General features: G+C 43.2%; 1 protein-coding gene across 1 annotated transcript in view; it reads left to right on the forward strand.

Annotated features, from left to right (window-relative positions):
* sdt (MAGUK p55 family member stardust) overlaps positions 1–15,173 on the forward strand; it is a 401,178-nt gene that overhangs the window by 228,610 nt on the left and 157,395 nt on the right. The window contains exon 4 of the mRNA XM_071589207.1: positions 6,392–6,528. Within this exon, the coding sequence (XP_071445308.1) occupies positions 6,392–6,528 (137 nt within the window). The remainder of the gene's footprint in view (positions 1–6,391; positions 6,529–15,173) is intronic.

Consider the following 15,173-nt stretch of genomic DNA (forward strand, 5'->3'; position numbering starts at 1 on the left):
TTGAAGCAAGAGGTCCCTGGAGGGAGTCCCGCCTCCGCTCGTCCTAGCCAATGACGGCCCAGGGGTGGCCGTCCGAACGGAAAGGAAAGCGCTTCCTGGATGGACAGTATGCCGGGCAGAATGACGCCAGACTAGCATTGGGACTGAATAAATTCCCCGGGGTAATCATTTTCAATCATACGTTTTCTGAATACCTGAATTTCTAAATTGTCTGAAAAGACTGAACGTCTAAATTCTGAATTTCGGAATAACTATTTTCATCTACTTATCCGACCCGAAGTGACCAGATAATAGGAATTCCACACTTTCCACTTAAACACCAAGGGATATCTTACTTTTCTGAGCGGTCAACTTGACTGAGGGCATCGTATCGACGTTCTCCCGTGCAACAGTAACACACGTGGACGAAATACTATTGGCTGGTGAATTAATAATTATCCTCATTAGGACTTTGTAAGACTTCATTTGGAATATGCCGCAAGTATTTGGGATTCTTGGGAGAAAAATTGGCAAAAATAATTAGATGAAGTCCAGAGAAAATCCCCTAGATTCGTTAAAAATTGTTATGATAAGAACACAAGTGTGACAGGTCTTTTAGGGGATTTAGGCTGGGAACCACTTGAAGTGTGGAGAGAACAAGCGAGACTTTTAGAAAGGCTCAGAACAAAGGAGTTTAACTATGAGACTGAAGGAATTATAATGGCCCCACACTACTTAGGTAGATCAGACCACAAAGATAAAATAACGGAGATAGATTCCAGGACAGATAGGTACAAATACTCATTCTTCCCCCGAACAATCAGAAATCATAATAGTAAGAAACCGAAGTCAGTTTGGAAATATTAAAAACATTGAATTTACAAGTTGGAGCAAAGTTAAACACAATGCAAAGCTGTTAGGTATACTTTCAGGTGCATGTGTATGTAAGATGTAGTTTGACTGTTTGCATGTGTGTGGGGTATAAGGGTTTTTAAATGAGTGTATGCCATTTTTTGTCTGTGGATTGCATACATTTGTGGCTTTTGTATGTGATTTTTTTTCTTAATTACGGGTGGTGTCCTAACACCCCCCGCCACACGCCCTTACGGCGGCCTGCGGGGTATTAAGTAGATGTAGATATCGATTTCCGCGCCAGGCATAGAACGATCGAACAATTGGCGATCGTGTAGCTAGCGTGGAAACATTTGTTTTCAAGGTGTAACAAAAGACGATCGATGTTCGAGATAAACGCTTTTTTCGTTATTCGTCTGAATTTATTTCAAATAGCGTGCAGAAATACTTGATCATTCTCCAGGAAAATTCAATTCCTTTTGAACACCATCACGTCAGTATTCTTTATGAAGACGTTTTCGTATGCTCTCATACAAGTACGTATATGCATATTACCAGTGTGGCCTGCACATTCGCCGTGTTCTTACAGTGGCTAAGAATAGCACGCCATGATTCCAATCTATTATTGGAACTATTTTTGACTCGTTTTTCTTGGACCTGTAATATGTATATTTGGCGGGATTTTTTCAGAAATAACGACAAATGTTGACGGCTGCCAACTTTAAATGTAATAATTGAAGACACGCGAAGAGAGCACCAGAGTAGAACAACATTCAAAACCGGTCATGAAGAGATGCGAGATATCGAAGACGATTTCCGAAGCTCGTTAGGTCACTATTCATCGTGTCCGTCACACATGCACGGCATGCATTGTCACTCGCTGTCCTCTGCTCACTCGTCTGGTCGCAAATGCATTTACATTCACGAATGTGATACAAACAACAGTGGTTAACATTCGCTATGATTGCAGATCCGAAATACCGCCGACAAGGTAGACATTTGTGATTGTAGGAAAATACTATCGTCCGAAATGTCCAAGGGAGGAGGGGCAAAGGACCGTGCAAGGTCTGCCCCAAAAGTGGTAGGACTGAGTATGAAATGAAAAATATTATTGCCAGAATCGATGTATTCACTCAAAAGTCTTCGAACTAGCACCGTAGTGAGTCCACACACCACTGCCAGAGGGTTTAGCCACGCCTCGTACGCCATCTGGAAGGCGGCACCCTGAATAATGCTAAGACCCCTCGTCTCAGCCTGCTTTAACGCTTACCCCGAGCCGTGGTGACATCCTTTCAGCACGCATTTGAAGCGGGGGAAGAGGAAGAAGTCTGGTGGTTCATTGTCTAAAAACTTAGGATCCTCACTCAATTGGCCGAGAAGCTCTTTGCAGATCCGCGTGTGAGTTCCCTTTTGCTCGTCCGAGAGCACTCGCGTCAATAAACTCCCCGCCACACACCTTTCTCATGCTGCTGATGTTTTTGATCACAAGTCGATGTATATCACTTTTAAGGATTCCCCAAGTTCATCAGAAACTTATGCTAACACTTAATCTGCTCTCTCTGTCCAATAAATCCTTCACTCTTGTAAGATTTACGTCACTTTTTGAGGTCCAATGGTTTCCTGAATATTCGGCGTCTTCAACGTCTTTTTACCATCCCAAAACAACTTGTGCTACTTAAAAACACCCGATCTACCAATGGTGTCAATACCATAAGCCGCCTTGTGAATGTCGTGAACCTCTTTCCCGGTTTTTCCCAGTTTCACGCCAAATTTTTATAGCGTAGTGCTGTTCCAAAAACCGGTTCATGACGAAGCGTAACGATGTCACGTTATCGAGGTTTCACAAACGAACGATCCGCACTCTGCAAAGGCTGGGAGCCAGCTGCCAACCGCCTCCAGCCTTTCCCGAGACTTCCCTCCCTCGAACCTCGCCAGAGAAATCGCCGCCCGTCCGTCCATCCGGGAAAAAATAGTTCCTGCTACTTTTGGGATTACAGTTTACAGGTTATACAGGTTAACCTCTGCTGGTTCATCTGAAACAAAGATTTATACCGGTTTTAAGGTTCCTCACCTATCTAAAGCGATCGATGCAACTGTAATATGTTGGTCGTCGAATGCATGCAACCACTTGGTCTCTATTTACTATTAATCGACGACTTCGTCGCAGCGGTGCCCTTTAGTAATAAGTTTCGCTGTGCTCGTAGCTGACGGACTGTGTTCATTTTGTTATTTATTCCACACCGATTCCGTAGTCAGGCGAGGCGGCCTTTACATTGCATTGGAACAAGAAAGATAAACGAGGAGAGCGATGGAAACACGGGAGGAGGAAGGGGTATAATGACCGGGATCGAACCTCCGACCTCTAGATTAGCAGGTAATGGATGGCATTGTACGGTGGAAGCCTTGCCTGCGGTTGCACCAACCATTCCCACACGCCCTCGCGGCGGCTTGCGGGTTATTGCGTGGGTGTAAATCAGAAAACATTCCAAGAATGCTCTCAACCGTCTTGTTTTGCATTCCGATCTTTCCATTTCCAAATTTTGCAAACGTAATTTACATTTAGATCTAACGATTTCTGTATGAATTCCAGTCAATGCTTATATCGTAGTTCCTGAGAGTAGCAATTTCCCATATTTTAATATTTATAGTTTGTAATTTGTTATTTCTTGTTTAAAGAAAAGAATTTATTTGGCATGTGCAGTGGGAGATAGAAATGAATATTAATAAACTCTACCTCTTGCTGAGAAATCATTAAAAATAACCCCGCCCTACACGTAAAATATATTCATGAGGAGAGAATAAAGACGCATTGACTCTCATGACCCACTACTTATTTCAATATGTACTTCCTTGAAATGACTATAAAAGGAATCTCTGGCTTATTATTGACATGTACCAATGCTTTCATTGTATTCCAAAACATACTACCTTGATCAAAAAGTTCCCGGAATAACCACCGTGTGGCACTCCCATCGTTCCGATTTGAGTTCTGTTTTTTTTTGTAAAATTGGTACATCTGTTGTTGATATTCCCTTTAAATCTTAGTGTCATAACTTGACATTTGCAAAAGTTACGTAGCCAAGAGTACATCTATCTCTGTGTGTGTTGGCGATTTTTTACAATTTCAGAAAAGGATTTAAATTTGCAACAACGAACTTGTATTAAATTTTGCGTAAAAAACAGATTTAGTGGCGTACGGACGTTGGATATGTTGGAAAAGTGTTTCGGCAACGATTCTCTAAAAAAAAACGGTCGTTTACCAGTGGCACGAGCGGTTCAGAAGTGGTCGTGAGTCAATCGAAGATGATGAACGCAGTGGCAGACCATCGACATCGAAAGTCGGTGAAAAAATTGATAAAGTAAAAGAAATGTTGGTCAATAACCGCAAATTAACCATCAGAGAAATAGCGGAGGACTTGAACATTGCCTATGGATCCGCCCAAGACATTGTGGTTAATGATTTGGGTTTCCGTCGTGTAGCAGCAAAGTTGGTGCCAAAAGACCTCAATTTCATGCAAAAAAGAGACCGTGTTGACGTCGCAAAAGACATGATTTGCGAGGCTGAATCCGATCCCACATTCATCTAAAGGATCATTACTGGAGACGAGACGTGGGTTTATGAGTACGACACGCAATCCAGACATCAGGCAAGTGAATGGCGTTCACCAAATGAGCCGAGACCAAAAAAACCACGTCGTTTTCAGTCAAAAAAGAAGGCAATGCTGACGGTTTTCATGGATTACAACGGTGTAGTGCATCATGAATTTTTGCCAGAAGGCCAGACAGTAAACAAAGAGTATTACTTGGGCGTTATGAGACGTTTGCGTGAAGCAATTCGCCGAAAGAGACCAGAAATGTGGGCAGAAAACTCGTGGATTTTGCACCATGATAACGCACCGTCGCACAGTGCTATCATTATTCGTAATTTTTTGACGAAAAATGCAACAAATACCATCCAACAGCCACCGAATTCACCTGATTTGGCTCCCTGTGACTTCTTTCTGTTCAATCGAGTTAAAAAACCATTACGGGGAACGCGTTTTAGCAGCCGAGAGGAAGTAATGGAAAAATCGCAGGAAGCACTGATGGACATACCGAAAACCGAATATAAAAAATGTTTCGAGGATTGGATCAAGCGCTGGCATAAGTGTGTTGCAGTCGATGGGGATTACTTTGAAGGGGTCAATATAGATTTAGATGAATAAACTTGTATTTTTAATTTTCTGAATAAATTCCGGGAAATTTTTGATCAAGGTAGTATTTTATGCATGAATCGGTCGAATGGCAACCGATTTTCCGGATAAGCATATGATTTGCATTGTAAAAAAATTGCCTACTTCCTTCAAAAGTAGAAATAAAATGTAATACCATTCCTAAAGCAGTTTAGACATATTATTAAGTATATTATTATTATTATATAAATATCGTTGTAATTGGGCAATTTTCCTGATGGCAACGGTCAAGTCTGGTAAACGGTCACTCTTACAATGCACACACAGGAATACACAAGAACAGATATGCGACAAAACGCTCTTATATACAATGACACTTTAAGATTACCAGTCGCACATGGACTAGGTTCACACCATACCTACAACGCTCCGTCCATCGCCGCACTCCATCCACACTTACTCTTCAATTTCATATACCATTAACACATAATTCACTTTTGCAATACAGCTCCTCACGTATATTCATAGGAAGAGATAGTAAAATGTTTGGCCTTTAGCCTAATGACCTTAGATTAAAATATATCGTCACTAGACATGAACGGTAATTAAAATACACCACTATATTACTGGCGATTATTTAAAAACAATAATATCACCAATCCAGCGACACATCGAAATGCATTGCGTTGTTTTTATTGGTTTATTAATCACAAATTATTTTCATTGCAACTTAATTGTCCCTGAATTTCCGCAATCAGGTTTACAATTATCATACTCGAAAAGACATCGCCCAAAAAATCCATAATCTGGTATATATAACGGAAATCTAAAAGGAATAAAAAAATGGAGATCCGTTAGGCGCAGTTTTAGGCCCTCTTAAAATGGACACTCGTGGCAGCATAAACAAGTGGATGCCCTTTTGGCGTTTCTTATCATACTCAACTGGTTATAGCGAGAGCAAATTATAAGTCTGCTGGGAGGATTATTACCGTGCGTACTATTTGCGAAAATTACGTCGAACGGCAGTCGCGATTTCGTTTCACGAGAGAGCAGTACACTGCGAATTCGCTCCTTTGCATTAAGAGTAGCCATTATGCCAGCTGAACCGAAGCAGGACACAGGATCTTTTACCGTGCTCCGGATGAAAGCCCTTGTACTATGGCACTACGCGAGTTTAAGCTATTTCTCCCTTATCATTAACCCTTCCCATTTGGTGCTTGAACCCCCTACCACGCACATTTTTGGTGAATAGTGGGGTATCCATGCTAACGTCGAAAGATTGATATTATTTTGTTAAAAAATGACACTTCAACGTTATCCGTCAGACGATTTCCCTGGAATCTGCATTAACTAGCGCTATTTTATTCTCTCCCCGGCGCTGTGGATAGCTCTGGACTTGGCGGCCAACAGCAACGTCCAGGATGCGTTCGTCATCGCCGTGGAGCAGCAAGCGAGGGAGCGACTGGAGAGGCTCTCGGCCCTCAAAAGGATCAAGCCGGTCGACATGACGAAGCTCTCGCAGCAGGTAAGTCACGAGCGACAGCCCAGAGGACCAACAACCCTCCGGGGCGAACAGTGTTGTTCAGTAAGAGCGGAATCGATGGAGGTTCGCCTCTCATTCATTCATTTCAGGCCGGCCGGCTCGCATTGAACACTTGTATGGAGAGCCCAGCATTAGAACTGGAGAACCGGAACTTAATTTCGAGCCGAGCGGGTAAGTGGGAACGGTTCCGTTGACATTGTGTCTTCATGAACGTAACTTAACGTATGTAAATAGCATACGTTAATCTTTAAAGTTGAAGTCGTTTAAGTTGCCGTTAAATTTGCTGCTAATTTTAACTTACTTAATTAATTCGATCATGGGAGTGGTAAAGTTTACGGATAAACCGATATTTCTTCCATCGATTCTATTTGTATGATTTTGTTGTAATACAATGATTATCCCACAGGATTCATCATGGTTCATCATCTTAACGTATGCAATTCAAATAAGAATAGATGTAAAACGGTAAATTTGTTTCAAATAACCGCTGTTACAGAACATACATATATGCGTATAATTCAGAAAATATTCATCTACGTCGACACAATATCCCGCAAGCTACCCGCTTAACCAGTACGAGAAAAAACCAAGAATGTGGTTAAGATATGTGGATGATACTTTCATCATCTGGCAGCACGGCGCAGCAGAACTTCAGAAATTCCTTGTGTTCCTCAACTCCCAACATCAAATTTACGATGTAAGTAGAAAAGGACAACCAACTATCGTTCCTGGACGTGTTAGTCACAAGGAAGAGTGCTGGGAAGCTGGGACATGCGGTCTACAGGAAGAAAACGCACACTGACCGTTATCTAAACGCAGCCTCTCACCACCATCCGCTCCAGAAGACTTCTTTGATGGACACACTAGTTCACCAAGCCTATGAAATTTCTGACGCCGATTCTTTGCCAACGGAAAGGAAACATCTCCTGAAAGCACTGCAGCAAAACGGCTATCGGAACGATATGGTCCTTCCTTCCAAAGGACCGCCAGGGAAGAAAGGCGAAGACGGGATTGGGACAAGTCCATCAAGCAGACGGAACCGGACCCAAATGCATACGCTGCTATCCCGTACGTATCGGGAACATCCGAGAAAATAGCCAGAGTCCTGAAAAAGCATGACGCGGTGACAAGATTTAACTGCACCAAGAAAATAGCGGACGCTCTCCCTGGACGGAAGGGTAAAATTTCGAAAGACCAATATGAAGGGGTCTACCAAGTACCCTGCTCATGTGGGAAAGCCTACATCGGGGAAACATGCCGATCAATCAAAGTTCGGATGAAGGAACACCTCCGGGCAACAACAAATAAGCAGTTTCACCTGTCGGCCGTCTCAGCACACAAATGGAGTGAACCCGGTCACGAGATCTTATTCCAAAAAGCAAACGTGATAGCAAAGGAGAGTAGATATTACCCGCGTTTAATTGGAGAAGCGATTGAATCGCCAAAAACCCGGAGAACATTAACAGAGATGACGGCTACCATCTCCACAACGCGTGGAAGAGAGTTCTCCGGGAACGGACCAATCAGCGAGCAGCCACTAGACGGGACCATGCCATATAAGGGTGGCCAAAATCCGAGTCCCTCATCTGCGACCTGAGGACGCCGAACGCAACTTCGGCGAAACTGTTGTCAGCATCAAACAACGACGCGGTGAAACCCGATAATGCAGACTCCTTCAAACCACCGCCTCGAAAACCTACGCAGCCATATATCCCGCAAGCCCCCGAAAGGGCGTGCGGCGGGGGGTGTTAGGTCACCAGTAATGCATGCACACAATCCCAATCATGTCACCTCTAACCAAATATTAGTTTGATCGTGGACTCGAAAAATGTTAATCACACCGAACAAAGTACTTAAATCTAACAAGATACAATATAAGCATACGTATATTCAATCATGCTGTATAACTGACAACAAGATGGGTCTATTCAATAAAAAAATAATAAGCAGGAAAGAAAAAAATATTATTAAATGACTATTGGTATTCAAGGGATACAAATATTGGACGCAGTTAATGCATATTATTTAACACGCCGTCAAATTTCGTCGACAGACAGGAACAGGAAAGGAAGTATTTTTTAGGAATTGTGACAAATAAACTCCGAGGCTCTCCCGATAGCTTAATCCACCGAATTCTGCATTGTTTGCACAGCACCCATCGGGAAAAAACCAGGGCCCACTTTCGATTGGGTCAGGGCCCACTCTCTTCCTGGCACAATGGGTTCAACTTGAATGCGAATAGCATTTCGGATGACTGCAATAAGGAAACCCCTTCCCGACCACACGTCTCCGATGCCAAAGACGCAGCCAGCGAGGGGAATAATGACTGATTTGAATGGCACCTGGAGGGTCATTATTTGAGCCACTTCGGAAGTGTTTAATTTTACCCCTTTGTTTGATTTTGGCCGTTGCTGACGCCAATTGGCAAGATCATAAAATCGTATTGGAATTCTTAGATCTTCCAACGGCTGATTTTACCGCTTTTCTACGATGATGCAATGAAATCTTTTTTTGGATAATTTCTCTCATTTGAACTCAGTGTTCGGCTGTCTAATAAACGTAAAGAAAATGTAGTATGGTGAAACAGTGTGGTAGTTTTACAATTCCTGGCATATTTTAATAATGCAGGGCAAAATTTCAATTAGCAGTGATGTTGAAAACGTATTATTACTCCCATCGTACTACTGTAGGAGAGATCATGTGAATAAAATTGAAGAGATCAAGTGTAGTACAAATAGATAATAAGATTTATTCCACGAACGATAAGGGATCAGAATAACATTGTCCGGCCGCGGTAGGGTCATGTTCGGGTTAAAATTAGTCTGGTGTGTATTCACCCCCTGCCACACACCCCAGTGGTAGCTTGAAGGTTATATAAAGAAATTAATTTTTAACCACAAGAAATAAGCTGTAAGAAAGTCTTTTGCAATTCTCTCAGAAGTATTCGATTAAGTACATAAAGATAGAGTGTATATTGCCAAAAAGAATTGTGGCATTTATGGAATGTCCCGTCCCGCGTGAGGGATTTGGACTTTCGCTTTGGCAGTCATCCGGAAAGACATTCCTCAGGTTGAACACGCCTCGAGCGTGGGGAAGTTAGTACACGACCCACTCGAATGCAATTAGCGGTGCGACTGGTCCTGGATTCCCGTTTGGTGCTCGGTGAGTGACCAAGAATGTCGGTCAATTGAGCCTCCACCATGCTACACTGAAAGATCATTTGTCGGTATTTTACAAGGCAATTTAAATCTTTTTACAAGGGCCGTCAAGCAAGTAACTTACTCCAAAGAAACTGCGGGAGATGCCACAACAGTAACTTTTAACGGAGCCATCCGCTAATGTGCATTCCAATGCAACAATTTCAGAGTGTAAAAATCATTCGCCTTGACTGGGATTCGAACCCAGATCCCTCAATATCCGGTCGAGTGCTTTAGGCACTTAAGCTATCGAGGCGTCCTCTTAAACTCTGAAATTTTGGGGCTTTTAAAGGAACAAGATGTTGTGACGAAATACCGTACATACAACGTCACAGGCATTCGTAGTCGTGCGCGACGCGCCACAGTCACGAGGTTAAAGCCAACTTTTAAACACTTATGGTGTTTATACCTTGACAAATCCCGGGTTTGAATCCCAGGTTCACTCTTAAACTAACAACACTACTGACGCACAACTCTTGTCACTCATCACATATGATATGCACAGAGCACACATTTCCCGATGAATGCCAGCAGCTTTGAAATTTAATGCCAGTAAAAACCTAAGCACTAAACGGATTTGATACTTGGCGGGATTGCCAATTGTATTGTTCCTGCTGAATCGCTACTGTAAACAAGCAACCAGCGGCGTGGCCTTCCAAACACTGCAGCTCGAGGCGTACTGACCTAGAATGCGTTGGTCAATTCAGCAAGTATTCGCCCCCCGCCCCCTAATTCACTCGCTACACGCAAACGGAGGTTACTTACTAGACAGCCATCGTATTTCGTCGTATGTATGACATAGGGCTGAGATTGTTGTCATTTTTGGTATCTAGAGTAATACTGCCGTAGGCATATCCAAGTACCTTTGTTCCAGCTCCAACGTCCAAGCAATTATCATTCCTGCTTGCATTACTTCTTCCGGATGGAAATGCGAGGGGGGTGGCGACAAAGGCCGTACACGTCATCTTGTGCTCATTGGGACCAATCAGCGTCAACTGGCTGGTTGCTGGCCAACTCCGGTGGTGGCGTTGGGCACGTGCACCCTCTCGTGGTCGTCCACAGTCACTGGAAGAGTGAGGGAGGGAAACCCAACGTCTAAGGCGTGCGTGCACTGGTAGCTATGGCCCTCCCCGGGTTTTGAACAGTTTACCTAATGCAAGGTATGCGTTCCTTGACTGCCGAAGTTAGGAAGAAGCCGATGCGCTCAAATAACAGTTTGTGCCTTTAAAGACCTTTCGGATTGGGTGTAAGAGGACGCCTCGGTAGTTTTACTGGCTAAAGCATTCGACCGGACGTCGAGGTATCCGGGTTCGAATTCCGGTCAAGGCGAATGATTTATACACTATGAAACATTTGCATTGTAATACACATTAGGCGGGTGACCGAACGTTACTGTCGCGGCATCTCCCACAGTTTCTTGAAAGATATGATAGAGAACGGACAGTAGGAAATTTTCCATTTGAAGCATCGAAACCCGGTCGTGCAATGAATCTTATCTAGTTGCAAATTGCTTCTATCAGTTCTTTACTAAGTTTAGAATTCCACCACATCACGCCTGAAACTATACTCGATTTGAAAGATATGATTCCAATCAAGGAATCAGTGCCTGAAAGCGTTTGCGTGGAATGTGGTCTTTTGTGGATCGGATGGACCACTCTCGGTGGAAACCTGGTGCTGAATATCAAATTATGAGGTACCAGAGGAACATAAATGGAGAAGATAGCATGAAACTCTATAAAGAAAACAACTATCTAATTTTGGAAAACTTGAGATATTCTGGGGTTAAAAGGAAGATATAATAGTGGTGGAAAAAGAAAGTGGGAAACATGTAGTACTCTTGTGATTTTTAATTTATTGGGTAAAGGAGGAAAAGGAGCGGCTGGGGTTTTGGCTGGAGGGTGGCGGGGGGGGGGCAGAGGGGGGAGGGGAATGGGTGGGGAGGGGCGGTTTGTGGGTCAAAGCAACGTAGGGACTACTCGTTGACCATTGGGTGGATCCTGTTATGCTGAAGAATATCAATTTGCTCGAGGCAATCCAATTTTATTCTTTTGTGCTCTAGCTGTATACTTTCTGAGGTTGTTGTATGTGAGCGGATGTGTAGTGAATGGGGAAGAGGGTTATCCCAATGAGAAAGCGCTTTTTTGCATTCTCGCGTTCATATCCGAAAGTTACGGCATACCTCATAGATCGCACTGCATCCGAGCAAATAGTCACCCGCTCTTAGCAATCGGTTTTTTATCTCTATGAATGCTACTGTGATTTATTTAGACATTTTTGTCACGAAAGACTGACCGAATGAGTTTTTCGTGACGAAATCAGTGATTTCATAATATCCTCACGGATTCCTAATGTCATCCTTGAATATTTTATTCCTAATCCCGGCACAAGCTTAGGAACAAATATCTAATGATTGATGATAATCTTCGGCAAATCGGAGAATAGAAGACGCTGGCCTGCCGTTGCATCACGGCGGTGACTGTAGGCGAATGTGGGGACGGATTCGGGAGTTCATAAGGACGGACAGGTGAAGGAGATGTTGAAAGCGGAGAGGAGAATAATTTGGGCTTGGCCTCTCGATGGACGCTTGGAAAAGAATTGGGGACGGACGGAGTCCAGCGAGGACCCAATCAAATGTGTTGCTCGTAAACCGTTTCTCTTACGCAGCAACTATTTTTAAAGATGATTCCCTAATGTAGATAAATCCATTTTTCCGGTTGATTTTTGTTAGATTCAGTTTAAATCGCCACCTTTTAGACTGAAGAATCACCTGGAGAGGAAAAGAACCACTCAGAGGTGTGAAGCAAATCACCAAATCTGGCGAAAAAATCGATAACTTAGGATTTATTAATGGAAGATCCCTGAAGGCGTGGACGAATTATTAAATGGAAGAGGAACGAAGTATTGAAATGGAAAATTTGAAAATTTGCTGCAGCACGTAAGCATTTTAATTGAAATATAATGAGTTATTTTATTTATCTTGTAAAATTAACAACTATGCTTGTATCTCCGCTGCGTTGACGGTTCGATCTGTTACGAAGGCGAAAACGTTAGTCGATTATTTGGAATTACCTGGAGTGATTTAATGAATTCCCTTTACTTCATGATGCCATAAAGAGTTGAGTGAAACGGGGAAGAATCTTTCTTGAAACAATGACAGAGATACATCAATGACTTTCACGTTTCTACAGCCGTTGGTGTGGCGCGAACAGTGGCAAAACGAATCTTTGGAGTGGAGTAGGGGGTGAAGATGCAAAAATGGAGGTATCGGTTGTCAGGGAACGTCTTTCTCGCATATTCAAATAAAAGTAAAATCAGTAAGCACGGGACAATAAAATTTGAGTTAAACATTTGCGTCCAATATAAATGAAAGCATTATTTAATGCCGTGCTTGTCCCTGCTGGTTGAACTGCCGTGTGCCGTTTAGTCACTCTTTCGGGATTGGAACCTCGATCAGTGATTTCCTCACGGGTTTTCAGTTGAGCGAAGCTAACGGTAAAACAGTATGTAGGTCATAAACCATAATTTCGATTCAAACTTCGAAACACGAAAGAATATTAAACAGAGTTGGGTGGAGGGAGGGAATCAGTGGATAACTAGGTTGTGCGGAGTAAAAAAATATATGAATCACTTGTTGGAACAGTGCGAACTAAAACGAGCGTCAAACAAAGATGACAAACGCTGTCCACTCATAAATCCATTGCATTCAGTACACAAATTTTAAATTGCATGCTCGAGACGTTTACGCCAAAGCGTTGAAACGCGCGCTATGAATCTAAAGATCAAATTAGAGTTTGTCATATATACAAAGCGAACGGTAACTACGGCCTACGGTAGTATATATAAGAGTACGGCTGGGGTGAACTCTTCCCATTATAGAGTTTGTCATTAATAAGCACCATCCGCGTTTGTCATTTATTTTAGGAAAATAACTCAGAGATAACTATGAATAGATTTTCTATCGCAGCTGGCTCAGAAGGAATTCGGGAATCCAAATTTATTCTCTAAAAAAATTGATTGGTTATTACTGGAGAACGGAGCGGCGAAGGGGAGTAACCCTCTTTTAGCAGCTTTTAGGAGAAAGTGATATCCTGAGCTTCTCTCCAAGTTACGTGTCCCCTCCTCGAGCCTTATTTCAAGGGGCGGTGGCCGTTCATTCAACCGGCCAGTCTTCTTTATTTACATATCGAAATTTTAAAATATCGCGGGAGTTTCGTCGTCCAAGTTCCTTCATTTCCCGCTCGGGCGCGTTTTCCAAAACCGTTGATCCAAGCAGATGCTCGGAAGTTTTTGCAGCTCCCTCCCCCTCGCTCCCCTCCCTCGGGGAAGGCCTCCTCACCAACCCGGGAGGGTGGAGGAGAGGGTTGGAGGGCGGGCGGAGGGGTCCACCTACCCCTCGCCTCGCCCACTTCTTTTTTTAACTCGTACGCATCCAGCACGTCACGTTCTCCGTATCTGTGAGCCGGCCCCGGTGGTGGCGGGGTAACGTCCTCGCTTATCAACCCAGAGGTCGCGGGTTCGATTCCCACCTAGGTGGACTTGCCTCCATCTTGGGCTTGGTTGTATGTAATTGTCTTCATTGTAATGTCTGTATTGTAAGGGTTAGGTGGAAGAAGGAACTACAAGTCTCAACCCCGCTCAAATTTTAAAACCACATCACGACTGTAAAATACCAAGTATTGATGATTGTTCTGCTGACCTTAACGAGCAACTAGTGCTAAGAATCAGTCTTCGGCATCGACGTAAATAGCCCGCGACCCACAAAAAAGGTGTGTGGCAGGGGGTGCGAGCACCAAGTGGGACGGGTAGATGATGAGGGAGGATATGGAAGAGGAAGGGAATAATTTTCGTTAAAAAACTATCAAAATAGCCTCCAAACTTCTATGCACGCCGGAGGAAGATTTAATTCAAAACAAGTGATAATTCACTGAATAATTTAGTTATTTGTCATGAGAAAAAAAAATTTGCACTTTTCCAGAGATTAATTTGTAACACGTTGTACTTTTCAAGTAAATCTGGGGAAAAGTGCATATATTTCGTTTTAATCATAATGACGAACTTCCACTCCATCTCGCCAGAATCTGTTGAATATAGTAGTTATTCGCTATGCGGACCAAGGGAATAGAAAAATGAACCACAGCAATTTATACGACAGGCCTCCACCAAAAGGAGACAGAACTGAAACGTGAGAAGGGGAAATTCCAGCATTATATGGAAATGCAACTAAGGGTCTCCGCTCTTCCAGTTCGTGAAATCTATTCGAGGATAGGAATCAAACGTACGCTTTTCCCCTGAGCCTGAGCGAGGACAGTACACACCGACCCAGGTGGCGGCGTTCTACCGTCCTTGCCTGCAACCCAGAGAGGTCGCGGGTTCGATTCCCTCATGGATGGAAAATCAATACATTCCCCTCTGCCGTTAATATTTTGGTCG

This window comes from Hetaerina americana, unplaced genomic scaffold (genome assembly GCF_022747635.1).
Source record: "Hetaerina americana unplaced genomic scaffold, ioHetAmer1.1.p SCAF_34, whole genome shotgun sequence".
NCBI lineage: Eukaryota > Metazoa > Arthropoda > Insecta > Odonata > Calopterygidae > Hetaerina > Hetaerina americana.